This window comes from Mustelus asterias, chromosome 23 (genome assembly GCF_964213995.1).
Source record: "Mustelus asterias chromosome 23, sMusAst1.hap1.1, whole genome shotgun sequence".
NCBI classification, from domain to species: domain Eukaryota; kingdom Metazoa; phylum Chordata; class Chondrichthyes; order Carcharhiniformes; family Triakidae; genus Mustelus; species Mustelus asterias.
In genome coordinates, this window is record NC_135823.1 from 18,350,077 (window position 1) to 18,367,694 (window position 17,618).

The 17,618-nt window shown below is 44.9% G+C and overlaps 1 protein-coding gene across 1 annotated transcript; it reads right to left on the minus strand.

The window, feature by feature from the left end:
• Positions 1-8,149: 8,149 nt before the first annotated feature.
• mrps34 (mitochondrial ribosomal protein S34) lies at positions 8,150-16,925 on the minus strand. The gene is made up of 3 exons (XM_078240057.1): positions 16,526-16,925; positions 9,986-10,028; positions 8,150-8,539 (listed from the first exon to the last, which is right to left on the minus strand). Exons 1-3 carry the CDS (start codon positions 16,841-16,843, stop codon positions 8,247-8,249), a joined length of 654 nt encoding a protein of 217 aa, XP_078096183.1. The 5' UTR covers positions 16,844-16,925; the 3' UTR covers positions 8,150-8,246.
• Positions 16,926-17,618: the final 693 nt, after the last annotated feature.

A 17,618-nucleotide genomic window follows, 5' to 3' on the forward strand; every position in this document is an offset into this window, starting at 1 on the left:
GCAAAATTTAGCTGTGAGGTATTTTTAAAAATCTATGCAAAGGGCAGCATCTTTGAAAGTCTGGTCCACTTCAGGATTTTCCAGCAGTTTACAGCTGTTGAGAAGAACATTACAAAACATGGGACATTTGCAAATGGTTCCATTTATGATTTGCTGCTGTAGCCCTGAAAACTCATCAATGTGATTGTTGTGGACTACAGAATGAAATGGAGCAGAATAGAGGTCCAAAAATAAAACCTAATCTGCAATTAGACGATAAGACATAGGAGCAAATGTAGATCACTCAGCCCATCAAGTCTGACAAACATTAAATGACTGATTTGATGTTATAATCTCCAATTCCACTTTCCCCCTTATCCCCATAACACTTAATTCCCTTACTGATTAAAAATCTGTCTATCTCAGCCTTGAACATACGTAATGACCCAGCCTCCACAGCTCTCTGTGGTAAATAATTCCACAAATTTACTACCCTCTGAGAGAAGAAATTTCTCCTCACCTCTGTCTTAAATGGGTGGCTCCTTGCTCCGAGATGCCCTCTGGTCCTAGACTCTCCCACAAGGGGAAACAGCCTCTCAGCATCCACCCTGTCAAGCCCCCTGAGAATTCTATTTGCCTCAATAAAGTCACCTCACATTCTTCTCAACTCCAATGAGTACAAAGCCCAACCTACTCAACTTCCCCCCATAAGAAAATTCCTCCATACCTAGGATCAACTTAGTGAACCTTCTCTGGACTGTCTCCAATGCCAGTATATATTTCCTTAGATAAGGGGGCCAAAACTGTTCACAGTATTCCAGGTGTGGTCTAACTGATGCTTTGTATAGTTTTAGCAAGACTTCCTTATTTTTATACTCCATTCCCTTTGAAATCAAAGCCAACATTCCATTTGTCTTCCCTAGGACCTGAAATTCAAACATAACATGTTTGAAACAGACAGGAAGTCTGTCACTTCTGTAAAAAGGAAAGGCAGGTTACCATTTCTTGTTCACTTGTCAGAACCAATAGCTATTTCAAATGGGCGGCATGGTGGCACAGTGATTAGCACAATGCCAGGGACCCGGGTTTGATTCCCAGCTTGGATCACTGTCTGTGCAGAGGCTGCACGTTCTGCCCGTGTCCGCGTGAGTTTCCTCCGGGGGCTCCTGTTTCCTCCCACAGTCTGAAAGACGTGCTGGTTAGGTGCATTGGTCATGCTAAATTCTTCCTCAGTGTACCCAAACACTGGTTCAGATGAAGGGGCAACTTCATCTTGAAGGGGCAACGCTCCGAAAGCTCATGTTACCAAATAAATCTGTTGGACTTTAACCTGGTGTTGTGAGACTACTTACTGTCTCTCGGTGAATAAATGGGGTTTTCGCTGCATCTCCAGCAAAGTTACAACAAAATAGGCCTGAGGAATTTCTGGTCTCTGGCTACCTCCCATGATGCTAAAATTCATAACAATTTCTTTAGTGAATGTTGATTTTGTGATAAATGATTGCTGCGGCTACTCAGAGGTTAATTGCTCATCACTGATGAGTGATTAATTGTGTCACTTAGTTTCATATGTAGACCATTATTATTAATGGCTGTGGAAATGAGGCATTAACAAATCAAACTACATATTAACAGCAAGGCATTCGTGCCATTTCTGTCTGTTTCTCTGCATCCTCAGTCATTTGCTTTTATGTCGTATCTCAACTTTTTTATTCACAGAACTTCCCCCAAAGTTACAAAGTTACGGCAGAAACCTCTTAATATCCTTTGCCTGCCAGCAATCTCAGCCATGTTACCACAACTTTTCAACTGAATTGCAGCTATTTATTTTCAGGGGGCTCCAGATTTCAAATACCATTCGTGTGAGAGCTTGCAGTACAGTTTCATGCACAAATGATAGGAGCTCTAAATGTATGACTCTCGGTTATTGATGTACAAACATGTTGTAACACTGACACCATTGCATATTGGAGTCTAGTAACTCAACATCATGACCATCAACTAAAGGGGCGGCCTATAGAAACTTAGAGCTGCAGCTCCATCTAGTGCCCACTATCCCTCAACCTCAATCGTTTCATTAATGCACATATAAAGTGAGTTTAAAGTTTATTTATTAGTGTCACAAGTAGACTTAATTTAACACTGCAATGAAGTTACTGTGAAAATCCTCTAGTCGCCACACTCTGGCACTTGTTCGGGTACACTGCGGGATGGGCCAAATGGCCTCCTTCTATACTGTGGGGATTCTATGATTCTCGAATTTAACATGGCCAATGTCCCTAACCAGCATGTCTTTCGGACTGCGGGAGAAAACCGGAGCACCCGGTGGAAACCCACGCAGACACGGGGAGAGCATGCACACTCCACACAGACAGTGACCTAAGCCAGGAATCAAACTCGTGTCCCTGGCGCTGTGAGGCAGCAGTGCTAACCACTTGTGCCACCGTACCGAATCAATATTGCAGAATCTATTTTTCATTCATTGCTTCTAGGTTAATACCATTACCAGGTTAAGATTGCGGAACACTGTGGAAATGATTTCCAGTTATTGGTCTGGTTTATGAATAGTACAGGGCAGGAATTTTACCGTATAGAAGGAAACTGACTCAAAATACTATCTGAGATTTACAAGTGCTGTATCATCATTCGAGATTTCTGACCTGGACCATCGAGTACCAGAGTGGAGAAGGCACTGGGATAGAATTTCCACAACTGCTATCCCAAGCTGCCAATGTAACCTCGGCAAAATCAGCAGGGAAACTGTAAGATGGTACTGATTCCCAGGTGCTTTTACTTTGGATTTTCAGCATCCGCTGTATTTTGCTTTTATTTTCATCACTGGGGTTTAGCAGAAAGTCCAGAGTTCTTCTCCATTAAGATCACAGTTTAGGTGAATAAATTGAACCCGACTGCCGCAGGCATAGGTTAATCAAGGAGACGCAGAATGGATTTGTTGAAGGTAAATCCTGTCTGAATAACTTGATTGAATCCTTTGATGAGGTTAGCAGAGGTTGATCAAGGTAGTGCAGTAATTGGCCGGAATTCTCCCACCCCACCTGCTGCTGCAATTGCAGTGGGCGGGTTGCGGACAATGTGAAGGCCCATTGACAGTTGGATGGGAATTTCCGGCTTTTGGACTAGCATGGCCAGAGAATTCTGCCCATTATGTAGAAATGGATATTTGGAAGGCTCAGGACAAAATGGCACACAAGAGATTTAAGAGTGTGGAGATCCAAAGAATTAAGGAAAAATGGTGGGCACCAAATTGATTTTGTAACAGGAAGTGTGTTGGGGAATGTTGTATTAAGATTGGGATGGAGTTTCCAATGGTGTCACTTTTAGTAAATTTTATGCCCGTTGCAATTTGGATGAATAATTGACACTTGTTTAGAAAGCAGAACTAGAGCATTAGCAGATGATACGGAACTTGGAAAAGTAGGTGATCATGATGAGAATGGTTATTGGCTTCTGGATTATTGATAAATTGTTGAGCTGGAAAGAGTGCATGCTGATAGGGCGTTCATTGCAAATAATTCCTGCCCTTTGGGAGAACTAATATTGAAAGACAGTATGTTAAATTGGAGAATTTTGCAACTTTGATTTTATTTATTATTGTCACATGTATTAGAGTACAGTGAAAAGTATTGTTTCTTGCACACTATACAAACAAAATGTACCATACATAGGGAAGGAGAGAGAATGCAGAATGTAGTGGCACAGTCATAGCTAGGGCGTAGAGAAAGATCAATTTAATGCAAGGTAGGTCCATTCAAAAATCTGATGACAGCAGGGAAGAAGCTGTCCTTGAGTTGGTTGGCATGAGATCTGACTTTTGTATCTGTTTACCGACGGATGAATGTGGAAGAAATTATGTCCGGGGGTCCTTAATTATGCTGGCTGCTTTGCCGAGGCAGCGAGAAGTGTACTCAGAGTCAATGAATGGGAGGCTGGTTTGTGTGATGGACTGGGCTTCATTCACAAACCTTTGTAGTTTCTTGCAGATGAGCAGAGAGACCCTGAAGTCCATATTAACAAATCTTAAAAGTGGCAGGACAAGTTGAGAAGGTGGTTATAAAAGTACACCAGTTACTTGGGTTTATAAATAGAGCAAAAGAATATCGACGCAAAGAGATTAGGGTTGCCAACCCTCTAGGAATGGCCTGGAGTCGCCAGGATTTGAAGGTCAGTCTCCAGGATACTGCTGTGTGCGACCTGGCGAAAAATCATCGGGACATTAAAAAAAATTGTTTTGTCATTTTCTTTTAACACTGTTCTTTTAAAGACATGAATATATTAAAAATGGACGAAAAAAGTTTGTGGTCTGACAGTCAAGCATCATTCAATTGGGTAATGTGTCATTTTGCAGTGAGTCACAAGGATGGATGTCTTGGCTATTATTTATTTTAATTAATTAATTTATTCGTATCACAAGTCGGCTTACACTAACACTGCAATGAAGTCACTGTGAAAATCCCCGAGTCGCCAGGAGAATTTAGCATGTCTTTCAGACTGAGGGGGGAAACCGGAGCACCCAGAGGAAACCCACGGAGACACAGCGAGAACGTGCAGATTCCGCACAGACAGTGACCTAAGCCAAGAATTGAACCCGGGTCCCTGGCACTGTAAGGCAGCAGTGCTAACCACTGTGCCACCGTGCTGCCCAAATGGAAATGCTGGAATGTTGGGGGGAGGAATCATATGGTGAAACCTCCAGGAATAATTTAATCACAGTTGGTGACAATGGAAGAGATCCTGCTTGAACTTTATAAACCACCAGTTAGACCTTAGCTGCAACACTGTGGACAATGCTCGGTACTGAAGAGGTTTACCATATTACCAGCAATGAACGGCTTCGGTTTTTAAGCGAGGTTAGGAAAGTTTGGACAATCCTTGTTGGAATAGAGGTTAAGAAAAAACCTAATAGAAGCTTTCAAGATGACAAAAGGCTTTACCAAGAGTAAAGGGCAGCATGGTGGGGGGTTAACACTGCTGCCTCACAGCGCCAGGGGCCCGGGTTCAATTCCCAGCTTGCGCCACTGTCTGTGTGGAGTCTACACATTTTCCCCATGTCTGCGTGAGTTTCCTCCGGGTGCTCGAGTTTCCTCCCAGTCGAAAGATGTGCGCGGGTCAGGTGGATTGGCTATGCTAAATTGCCCCTTAGTGTCAGGGGGACTAAATACATGGTGTTATGGTGATAGGGCCCGGGTGGGATCGTGATCGGTGCAGACTCGATGGGCCAAATGGCCTCCTTCTGCACTAGGGATTCTATGATTCTAAAGAGGGAAAAAAATATTCCTCCTGGCACATGGGTCAATGGATTCAAAACCATTGGAAAAAGATCTAAGGGGAAGAGAGGAATAATATTTTCACTCAGGGTGCGACGAAGCACAACTGCTCTTTCAAAGAGCTAGAAAGGACTCAATAGGCCAAAAGGCCTCCTTCTGTAAGTTTCCAAGAAGTAATCGTGCTTGGTAAAGACTAATGCCCAATGCAGTTTACAGCTGTAAATTGGATATTGAGGACTGGATTACTTTTAAAATGTAACCAATCCACCTTCAAAAAAATCAAAAATAATTCTCACAATACAGGTCAAATATACTTCATTTGTAAATCCGAAAACCACTCTCTTCTTTAACTTTGTCGACCTTTAGTGCAGAGGTCTTTGCACCGAGCTGCCATTACCCGAGCCAACCACACCCGACCTTTGGAGCAGGAGGTCTAGTTGCTTGTCTGCACTGTGAAGCCTCTCCTACCAGCAAAATTGCACATATGCTTGCCAGGGGTGGGAATTATAAAATCATAGAATCCAACAGTGCAGAAGGCCATTTGGCCCATCGAGTCTGCACCGAACACTGTCCCAGCTTGGCCTGATCCCCGTAACCCCATGCATTTACCCTAGCTGATCCCCCGACATCAAGGAGCATTTTAGCATGGCCAATCCTCCTAATCCGCACATCTTCGGACTGCAGGAGAAAACGGGAGTATCCAGAGGAAACCCATGCAGACACGGGGAGAATGTGCAAACTCCATACAGACAGTGACCCAAGCCGGGAATCGAACCTGGGTCCCTAGTGCTGTGAGGCAGCAGTGCTAACCACTATGCTGCCCCTCTAAAACTTATTGCAGTGGTATTTGATATTCAGTGGTACATCTTACTTTCCCAGCCATGTTATTGAGTGTAGTTTAGGCCCTGGCCACTGTAATATAAGTAGGCCTATTCCTATATACGGTATCCAAAATTACAATCGGCCCTGTGAGTTTTGAATAATGGACACAACCTGCAGTTAAGAAAAAAATCACCAGAATGCATTTTGCTACCAATTTCATCCAAGACCACCAGGCCATCCTGCCATATCAAGGACTCAGAGGCAAGTTTTCCTGGGGAACTGAGTACATCAAGAGGCAGCTGGGTTGGTTCTTGACTGGGGCAGAGATCCTATTATATCGAAGGTAAAGGTCATTTTACATAGCATCTAACGTACAATGGTCTAGCTTTTTAAAAAATCTCTCATTGGCCCTGGATTTTTATTCTGTTCCTTTACCTCCTCCAGGAAATGCAGCAGAGGAGGAGGGTTGGAAGGGTTCAGTCTGGCTCTGATCTTCAGGTCGTCGTTGGCCTCTGGTATAGTACCAGAAGATTGGAGGTTAGCGAATGTTGTCCCATTGTTTAAGAAGGGGAACAGAGACTTCCCCGGGAATTATAGACCGGTGAGTCTCACTTCTGTTGTCGGCAAGATGTTGGAAAAAATTATAAGGGATAGGATTTATAGTTATTTGGAGAGTAATGAATTGATAGGTGATAGTCAGCATGGTTTTGTGGCAGGTAGGTCGTGCCTTACTAACCTTATTGAGTTTTTTGAGAAAGTGACCAAGGAGGTGGATGGGGGCAAGGCAGTGGACGTGGTATATATGGATTTTAGTAAGGCGTTTGATAAGGTTCACCATGGTAGGCTTCTGCAGAAAATGCAGATGTATGGGATTGGGGGTGATCTAGGAAATTGGATCAGGAATTGGCTAGCGGATAGGAAACAGAGGGTGGTGGTTGATAGTAAATATTCATCATGGAGTGCGGTTACAAGTGGTGTACCTCAGGGATCTGTTTTGGGGCCACTGCTGTTTGTAATATTTATTAATGATCTGGATGAGGGTATAGTTGGGTGGATTAGCAAATTTGCTGATGACACCAAAGTCGGTGGTGTGGTAGACAGTGAGGAAGGGTGTCGTAGTTTGCAGGAAGACTTAGACAGGTTGCAAAGTTGGGCCGAGAGGTGGCGGATGGAGTTTAATGCGGAGAAGTGTGAGGTAATTCACTTTGGTAGGAATAACAGATGTGTTGAGTATAGGGCTAACGGGAGGACTTTGAATAGTGTGGAGGAGCAGAGGGATCTAGGTGTATGTGTGCATAGATCCCTGAAAGTTGGGAATCAAGTAGATAAGGTTGTTAAGAAGGCATATGGTGTCTTGGCGTTTATTGGTAGGGGGATTGAATTTAGGAGTCGTAGCGTTATGTTGCAACTGTACACAACTCTGGTGCGGCCGCACTTGGAGTACTGTGTGCAGTTCTGGTCCCCACATTACAGGAAGGATGTGGAGGCTTTGGAGAGGGTGCAGAGGAGGTTTACCAGGATGTTGCCTGGTATGGAGGGGAGATCCTATGAGGAGAGGCTGAGGGATTTGGGATTGTTTTCGCTGGAAAGGCGGCGGCTAAGAGGGGATCTTATTGAAACATATAAGATGATTAGAGGTTTAGATAGGGTGGATAGTGATAGCCTTTTTCCTCTGATGGAGAAATCCAGCACGAGGGGGCATGGCTTTAAATTGAGGGGGGGTAGTTATAGAACCGATGTCAGGGGTAGGTTCTTTACCCAGAGGGTGGTGAGGGATTGGAATGCCCTGCCAGCATCAGTAGTAAATGCGCCTAGTTTGGGGGCGTTTAAGAGATCCGTAGATAGGTTCATGGACGAAAAGAAATTGGTTTAGGTTGGAGGGTCACAGTTTTTTTTTTTAACTGGTCGGTGCAACATCGTGGGCCGAAGGGCCTGTTCTGCGCTGTAATGTTCTATGTTCTATGATGCTCCAGCTGTTATGGTGGGCGGGGCAGTCTTACTGGGCCAGATGTCCTTTTCCTGCCTGTTGATATCACGTGTTGGACTGAGACTTTACAGCATAGTGCAAAGAAAAATGGGTTTTATTGTACATAATCAGCATGACAAATTGCTGGAAACAACACTTAGTCCATCAGGAGCTGTGAGGAATGCAGACTCTTATTATACTGGGGTGCCCTCTGCTTCTTTCTTCAGTTCCAGGTTTTTAAAATAGTCCTTTGGAAAGTGGCGATTCCTTTCTAGATCAATCATAAGCTCCTCATCTGTAGGTTTGCCGGATTTCTGAATCTGAGCCAGTATCATAGCACGGAGCAGAGGAGGATAAGGGACGTAGCGAATATTCGTCTCAGGAACGGGCGTGAAGCTCTTGAAAGCTTCTTCTTCATGTTTTGGTACCATGCGCCAATCATGGTACATAACTTTATCTATTTCTTTAACCTTATCTTCAGTCTTTCCTATATGGAGGAGGAAAATAACTTGTTTGATAAAACACAAAAATCTTGGAGGTTCAGTAAACCAAACTCATGAATCAAACAAAATGTGTATATGCAATACAACAAACATAGAATGACTTATCTTGTTCTTCCTATTTACCCAAGATCTTTATGTAATATTTAGTTTAATAGAATCATAGAATCCCCACAGATCAGAAGGAAGCCGGCACGGTGGCACAGTGGTTAGCACTGCTGCCTCACAGCACCTGGAACTCAGGTTCAATTCTGGCCTCAGGTCACTGTCTGTGTGGAGTTTACATGTCTTGCCCTTGTCTGTGTGGGTTTCCTCCGGGTGTTCCGGTTTCCTCCCACAGTCCAAAGATGTGCGGGTTAGGTGGATTGGTCGTGCTAAATTGCCCCTTAGTGTCAGGGGATTAGCAGGGTAAATACGTGGGGTTATGGGGATAGAGCCTGGGTGGGATTGTGGTCGGTGCATACTCGATGGGCCAAATGGCCTCCTTCGGCACTGTAGGAATCCTATGATTCTCGAAGCCATTTGGCTCATCGAGTTTGCACCAACCACAATCCCACCCAGGTGCCATCCTCATAACCCCACGTATTTACCCTGCTAATCTCCCTGACACCAAGGGGCAATTTAGCATGGTTAACCAACCTAACCCATTTGGGATGAAACCAGAGCACCCAGAGGAAATCCACGCAGACTTGTGGAGAATGTGCAAACTCCACATAGTCACCTGAGGCTGGAATTGAACCTGGTTCCCTGGCACTGTGAGGCAGCAGTGCTAACCATTGTGCCACCCACAATTTCTCTGCATCGCGGTTAGACTCTCCATCTCATGATGCACTTACACTCAAGATAGCAATGACATCGTCAGACTTAAAACTTTGCTTAAACTGGCCATCAGAATCGCAGATGTGCCCAATTTGTGTTCTATTTCAGAGATCATGCAACCTCCCTCTGTCTGCACCCTCCCTCCCCAATATCATAGAACAGAATCATAGAATCCTATAGTGCAGGTGGCCATGCGGCCCATCAAGCCTGCATGGACAACAATCCCACCCAGGTCCTGTCCCCATAAGCCCACGTATTTACCGTTATTCCCCTGACACTAAAAGCCAATTTATCATGGCCAATCAACCTAACCTGCAAATCTTTGGAGTGTGGAAAGAAACCAGAGCGCCCGCAGGAAATCCTCGCAGACATGGGGGAGAACTTGCAAACTCCACACAGAGTGACCCAAGCTGGAAATCAAACCTGGGCCTCTGGTGCTGTGAGGCCAACCACTGTGCCACCGTGCTGCCCTCTCCATCTCCAGACTTGTCTTCCCTCCCTCCTTTCATATTGTAAATGTGATCTTATCAAGACAAATCCAAGTCTCAACAAGTCCAACACAATCTTTCAGTAGAATTTTACGATAAATGAGCTGTTAAAAGTTAAAGATTTACCTCGGAACGTTAGCACACCCCATGCTTTTCCATGGTCCATATCCTGGAGAGAGAAAAACAGCTTCATTACTGTAACAGCAGCTTCCATCCTTTATTGGTACAAAGCTTTGGATCTTCATTTAAGAAGATGATGGCCACAACTGTAAAATTGATAACACTGTAAAATATGCAAATGAAAATCCAGGAGCTAAGAGTTGACAGATAGTGTATTATGATTGTGTATTGTCGAGTAGATAGTCCAAGCATAATTTTATAAGGCAAGAACATAATAGGACCAGGAGTAGGTCGTTCAGCCCCTCGAGTCTGCCCTGCCACTCAGTAAGATCATGGGTGACTTGATTGGCCTCAATACCCGCCAGTCTCCATTAAACTTTGACTTCCTTTCAGATCAAAAATCTGTCTAACTCAGCCTTGACCCAGTCGCCACTGCTCTCTGGGCTAGAGAATTCCAAAGATTAGTTTAAATGGGGACCCTTTATTCCAAAACTATGCTCCCTAGTTCTATATTATAGTCACAAAGAAATCTAATAGGGGATTCAGAAGAAACTTCTTCACCCAGGGTGGTGAGAATGTGGAACTTGTTGCCATAGGGAGTCACTGAAGTGAATTGTATGGATACATTTAAGGGGAAACTATACAAGTGAATGAGAAGAGAATAGATGGTTACAATTGTAGTTAGATGAGAAATGATGGAAGGAGACTCAAATGGAGCATAAACACCAACACAGACCACACGGACTGTCTATCCTACATAATGCCATCCTACATAATTGTACATAAAATCTTGGGGAGGATTATGAATGGCCTTATTCAGCACAACGTCTGTCCTGTGTGTTTCCCAACGTGCTGTTTGAAAGATTAAGCTAATAGAATTTGCAAATTGTGGTTTTCAGCAGAACCTTGCTGTGTGAGCCTCAATGACACTGGAATCTCGGAGAACCAAATAACATTCAGCTGAAAGATCATTGACCATAACTCTTGATATTAACTCTATTTTCCTCTCCTGATCTGCGGAGTATTTCCAGCGCATCTGTTTTACTGTGCATTAATGGTCTTTGGTCATTCTTTCCAAATAGGATTAATCCAAACATAGCATGGGTAATAGAAGGGTAATAGAATGCTCCCCGGAACATTTTCTAAGCAGAAGCATTTATTCCATCAATACATATTGTTTTACATTCACTTCAAATGTGAGGAAATGCATTTTGGAAGGTCTAATACAGTACCCTTAAGAGTACTGATAAGCAGAGGGATCTGGGTGTACAGGTACAAGGTCACTGAAAGTGGCAATGCAGGTGGAGAAGGTAGTCAAGACGACATACGGCATGCTTGCCTTCATCGGCCGGGGCATTGAGCTTAAAAATTGGCAAGTCATGTTGCAGTTTTATAGAACCTTAGTTAGGCCGCACTTGGAATATAGTGTTCAATTCTGGTCACCACACTACCAGAAGGATGTGAAGGCTTTGGAGAGGGTACAGAAACGATTTACCAGGATGTTGCCTGGTATGGAGGGCATTAGCTATGAGGAGAGGTTGGAGAAACTTGGTTTGTTCTCACTGGAGCGATGGAGGTTGAGGGGAGACCTGATAGAAGTCTACAAGATTATGAGAGGCATGGACAGAGTGGATAGTCAGAAGCTTTTTCCCAGGGTGGATGAGTAAATTACTAGGGGGCATAGGTCTAAGGTGTGAGGGGCAAGGTTTAAAGGAGATGTACGAGACAGATTTTTTACACAGAGAGTAGTGGGGGCCTGGAACTCATTGCCGGGGGAGGTAGTGGAAGCGGATACGGTAGTGACTTTTAAGGGGTGTCTTGGCAAATACATGAATAGGATGGGAATAGAGGGATATGGTCCCCCGAAAGGGTAGGGGGTTTTAGTTAAGTCGGGCAGCATGGTCGGTGCAGGCTTGGAGGGCCGAAGGGCCTGTTCCTGTGTTATAATTTTCTTTGTTCTTCGTTGCCCTGCACTTCAAAACAGGGGAGCACTGTATAAAATGTAGATTATTGGAAAATTACCTTTCTATCGTGATTAATTTCAATTTATACAGGGTTCCCCAGCACAGGAGAAAATTGAAAGCTACTGTAGATAAAGCTACCATAACACAAATTCACCAATCTGATGGTTTCTCATAGAATCGTAGGCCATAGAATCCCTGCAGTGCAGGAGGCGGCCATTCGGCCCATCAAGTCTGTACTGACCACAATCCCACCGAGGCCCTATTCCCGCAACCCCACATATTTACCCTGCTAATCCCTGACACTAGGGTCAATTTTTCATGGCCAATCCACCTAACCGCACATCTTTGGACTGTGGAGGAAAGCGGAGCACCCGGAGGAAACCCACGCAGACATGGGGAGAACGTGCAAATTCCGCACAGTTACCCGAGGCTGGAATCAGGGTCCCTGGCGCTGTGAGGTAGCGGTGCTAACCACTGTGCCACAGTACTGCCCTAAACAGGAGATCAAGGAGGGGAGGGACTGTAGAACTGATTCTGACCCACTGATCATGCAGGACTGGTAAACTTCACCTCAAGGCCATTTGCACATACTCGGCAAATGTACAGAGTAAAGCAACAACATTACAGAACTTTCCATGCTTAAATGCACGTGCTCCCGATTCCACACACAGACTTTCTTTACAAATGTTCTCAAATCGTGTTTTTTTCTTCAAACATAACTATTTGAACCATCACTAATGGGTAACGTGAAGTATATTACTGAAGTGGCCACTTCAGAAAGGCATCTCCAACAAGAAAGCCCATCCATGTCAAACACTTGCCCCAAGCCAGCTTTGGTTTCACGGTGATTAACGGGGTGCTTCAATTTCTCATCACACATTGTTTGGCATAACATCAGCCCAAGCGGCTTCCACAAATAAGGCTAGCACACTTCGCAATTATGCAACATGGGGCAGGGCAAGTCCTGCTGGCACATGGTTAGAGGGTTATAAAGGGACATAAAACACCATGTGCTCATCGTGAAAAAACTGAAATATGTAATTACTAGTCAACGTTCCAGAAGCTGCAAGTACACCCACGTAAAGAACATGTTTCAGAGTTGCCTAAGGCAATGTACAACTAGGGATTTCTGCCTCACTGTGATATTAATTTTATATAGCAATTTTAAGCTACATTGCTGTGTGCCCCCGAACAGGTGCCGGAGTGTGGCGACTAGGGGATTTTCACAGCAACTTCATTGCAGTGTTAATGTAAGCCTACTTGTGACACTAATAAACAAACTATGCAGGTGCCGTTTCTCAAGCCAGAATTAACTTGAGGACTGGTGAGAGGGACGATAATCCTTGGCCAAACTCAATCACCCAGACAAATATCTCTATGCGATTTCTATAGTGCTCCTTCAAAATGCCTTGGGATGTTTTATTGCATTAGAGGACTTGCATAAATGCTAGCTGTTGTCTTTCTCACTCCTACACATTCCAATGTTCTTAACCTTCTCCACCTCCACACAACCATCTTTGTTTTGAAGGCTTTACAACTGCGATACAAGCTGAATTGAGAAACAGCCACAAGATTCTCACCAATGCCCTGCCATTGCTTCATGCAATGATTGTAACATTTTAATTGAATGGGAAAGCAAACATCCCGAAATAGAAACAGCCAGTCACGTTAGAAACGCAGGCTGAAATGTAGGACTGTCACCAATCTGCAAAGGAATTCTAAATGGCAAATCTTGTCAGCGGAAAGGCTCCCCGCCCACCCCGTGGCTGATGAAGTGACAGCGCCAACATACATTTATATAGCACCTTTACCGGAGGAAAGCACCCGAAGGTACTTCACGGGACCACTACCAGACAAAAACTGACACCAAGCCAAAGGAGGGGATATCAGGACAGCCAACCAAAAGCTTGGTCAAAGAGGTAGGATTTGTGGAGGATCTAAATGGAAGAGATATGGAGATATTTAAGAAGGGAGTCCCAGAACTTTGGACCCAGATGGCAGTAACCACAGTTTGCATTGGTAGCGTGAAGGGAGCGAGGGATAGAAAGGCCAGTGTTGAGGAATTCTCTTGATGGCTATGCAGTCTGACTATGAAATAATTCAGGGATAGGGAGGACAGGGAATTTAAAACTGAGGTGTCTGTGAAAGGGAAGTCAATATAATTCAGCGAGCACAGAGGTGAGGGGTGTGGGATTGGGTACAGCAGGCAGGGCTTTCGGTGAGCTCAAGTTGGCAGGAAGTTGAGAGTGGCTGGCTAAGGGAGGAAAAAAGGGCAGAAATGAGGTAAGCTGAGGTAAGGACGGAGATGGGCAACATTACAGAGATAGAAATAGGCAGACTTAATGATGGAGAGCAAAAGAGAAAATGCTGGAAAATCTCGGCAGGTCTGGCAGCATCTGTAAGGAGAGAAAAGAGCTGACGTTGAGTCCAGACGACCCCTTGTCAATAATGGAGAGGATACGGGGTTAAAACTTCAGCTCCAGCTCAAATAGGGCACGGAATAGTCTGATTCTTGAGGCTATTCCAATGACATCACCAAGGGTTAGCATATGGATGAACAATAGGAAGAGACCAAAAAAGGATCTTGGGGGAATAGCTGAGGTGGAATATAATCCATTGCAACAACTTCTCCAGTTACAACTGGATAGGGAAGAGTAGAACCAAGTAAAGTCTGTCCTATTTAGCAGGCCAATGCGGGAGAGTAGTGTGGTCAACCATGTCAGAGGTTGCAGAGATTAGGAAGGATAAGGAGGCACAATCGCACAAAGTATCATTTGGGCTTTAAGGCCATTTTTATGCAATGGCAGGAATATAAATTTGACTGAAGATATTCAACAGATGCAAAAAAGACAAGACACAGATTTGGGAGGCAAAAGCTTACTTGAGGGCTTTGGACAGGAAAGGGAATATTGAAATGAGCATTAGTTTACAAGGATATGTGTGGGTTTTCGAAGGGTAATGACAGTAGATTTCAAAGGGAAGAGACAGGAGGAAATTATCTACAATATTAGCTAGCAATCGAGGGACGTTTGGGCAGCCAGCAATTTAATGAGAATCTGGTGGAACAGAAGGTGGCTTTCATGGAATAAGCACAATGAGCTGGAGGGAGGTGGACTTCAAGATGGATGCCAGTTCAGGGTTAGGGCAACTACAGGAAGAGGCAGTAGCTGCAGAGGCCAGCTGAACAGGTGGTCTTAACATTAGTCATAGTTAGAAATCCTCACATATCGTTGCTGGTGGTGGACAGGGGTTATATGGAATAGCTGGTAGTGGTCAAAAGCCAGAATAAAATGCTGGAAGGACTTAGTAGGTCTGACAGCATCTGTGGAAAGAGACACAGCGTTAACATTTTGAGTTCAGCTTCAGAACTTCAAAGAGTCAGATGGACTGGAAATGCTTTTTCTCTCCTCACAGATCCTATCAGGCCTGCTGATTCTTTCAAGCATCTTCTGTTTTTTATTATTTCAGATATCCAGCATCTGCAATGTTTTGTTAGAAAAAAAAGCCAGAGCAGCACACTGATTAGCACTGCTGCCTCACTGCACCAGGGACCTGGATTCAATTCCAGCCTTGGGTCTGTGTGTGTGTGTGTATGTGTGTGTGTGTGTATGTATGTATATGGAGTTTGCACGTTCTCCCCGTCTGCATGGGTTTCCTCTGGGTGCTCTGGTTTCCTCCCACAGTCCAAAGATGTGCAGGTTAGGTGGATTGGCCATGCTAAATTGCCCCTTAGTGTCAGGGGGACTGGCAGAGTAAATACTTGGGGTTACAGGGAAAGGGCCTGGGTGGGATTGTTGTGCAGAATGACTTCCTTCTGCACTGTGGGGATTCGATGATAGGAATTATCCTAGAATTCTAGGAATAATCCTGGATGTGGTGACCAGTCTAGACAGGGGAGAGTAGGTACCCCAACGCTGCTTGGTGTGGTTCAGCCAAGATGTGGATAGTGATGAAAGGACAGGAACAGCCTGGGGTTTTGATGCAGTGGTTTATTCCTGCTCCTAATGCAGGACCTTGACCCTATAGACCTCTATCCTTGCTAGAGAGAGAGTATGGTGAAGGTTTGCCAGGCTGATTGCTGGGATGGCAGGTCTGTCTTTGAGAAGAAATTAAGTTGGTTAGAATTATATTCATTGGGAGTTTAGAAGAGTGAGAGGGGATCTCATAGAAACTTATAAAATTGTAACAGGGTTAGACAGGGTAGATTCAGAAAGAATGTTCCCGATGGTGGGGGAGTCCAGAACTTGAGGTCATAGTTTGAGGATAAACTTTTATAACTGCGAGGAGAAATTTCTTCACCCAGAGGGTGGTGAATGTGTGGAATTCACTACCACAGAATGTACTTGAGACCAAAACATTGTGATTTCAAGAAGAAATTAGATATAGCTCTTGGGGCTGAAGAGATCAAGGGATATGGGGAGGAAGAGGGAGGGGGGGGGGATCAGGATGCTGAATTTGATGATCAGCTGTGGTCAGAATGAATGGTGAAGCAGGCTCGAAGGGCTGAATGGCCTCCTCCTGCTTCTAGTTGCTATGACTGGGGTTGGATTGAGCGGCAGCTCCAGCTCTCCCCCGGGCTGACCTGGGCCGTGTAGTCCACCTTGACCTTGCTGATGATCCAGTAACAGGGCTCGTCGTAGGCCAGGAGCCAGGACTTCTTGGTGAACAGGCGACCGATGCCGAAGAGGTGCAGACGATTGAGGTGCTGGAAGAGGCGGCTCTCGGTGCGGATGTCCCGGTGGGCCAGGAGCGGCAGCTTCTTGCCGCTGCCCGGCCGCCTCATGGTCTCATAGTCCAGGGCGTAGCGCTCGCTGTCCCGGGGCCGCTGCTTCAGGGCCCAATACTCGCGGACCTTGCGGGCCAGCGCCGCGATGGGCCGGAATCGCTTCTGGCGGCCCATTGTCCTAAAGCCGGACCCTAAAGCATGTGACACCAAAGATATGACCGGGTAGCAACAGCCAAACCCGTCCCCACTGCCGCCCTGAACAAAGGTTCCGTCCCAATAAAGGTTCCGCCCACTAATGGTTCCGTCCCGATAAAAGTTCCGCCCACTAATGGTTCCCGTCCCGATAAAGGTTCAGCCCTGAATAATGTTCTGCCCCAAACAAAGGTTCCGCCTGAGGAGAGGTTCCGGGCCTGTGTGGGCTGCTGGCGCCCCTCACAGGAGGAATTGGGATTTAGTTCTCACAGACTGGGACAAACTGCAGCAACTTCATGTAAATAAAAACAAAACCTCACACAAAAGCCAGGAAAATGCTGGAAACATTCAGGTCAGTTGATGTTCTGGAGGTTTCAGAGGCAGATTGTTCCAATCATCTTTTGGAAATAGGTTTTTAGCGCCAATTATTCAAACATTCGAGTGAGATCACAGTGAGAATTCAACAGTAGAAATGAACCAAAGGTGATTTGAATTAGACACTCTGAGGTGCAATTGCAACTTTTTGCCTGAAACTGGCTGAGAAATTGGTTTGCTGCACAAATTAGAAGAAAAAAACCAGTCCAGAACTTTAAAATCCCAGTAAAAATCAGTAATATTGGCACCAATAATCCCAGAAGACCACTTCAGACAGATCTTACTGCTGCCCTTCAATGCCATGTTTCACTGTTTAAATACTTCTGTACCTTTCGCAGCTCTGATGGAACTGAAACCTGAACTCAGTTTCTCACTCTCTGGA

Excerpts from the sequence above, each read along its gene's own strand:
- mrps34 (XM_078240057.1), bottom strand. The coding sequence starts at position 16,843 with ATGGGCCGCCAGAAGCGATTCCGGCCCATCGCGGCGCTGGCCCGCAAG. Across the intron at positions 10,029-16,525 it reads AGGTGGACTACACGGCCCAG|GATATGGACCATGGAAAAGC; the intron begins GTCAGCCCGGGG and ends TTCTCTCTCCAG. Across the intron at positions 8,540-9,985 it reads GGGTGTGCTAACGTTCCGAG|GAAAGACTGAAGATAAGGTT; the intron begins GTAAATCTTTAA and ends TCCTCCATATAG.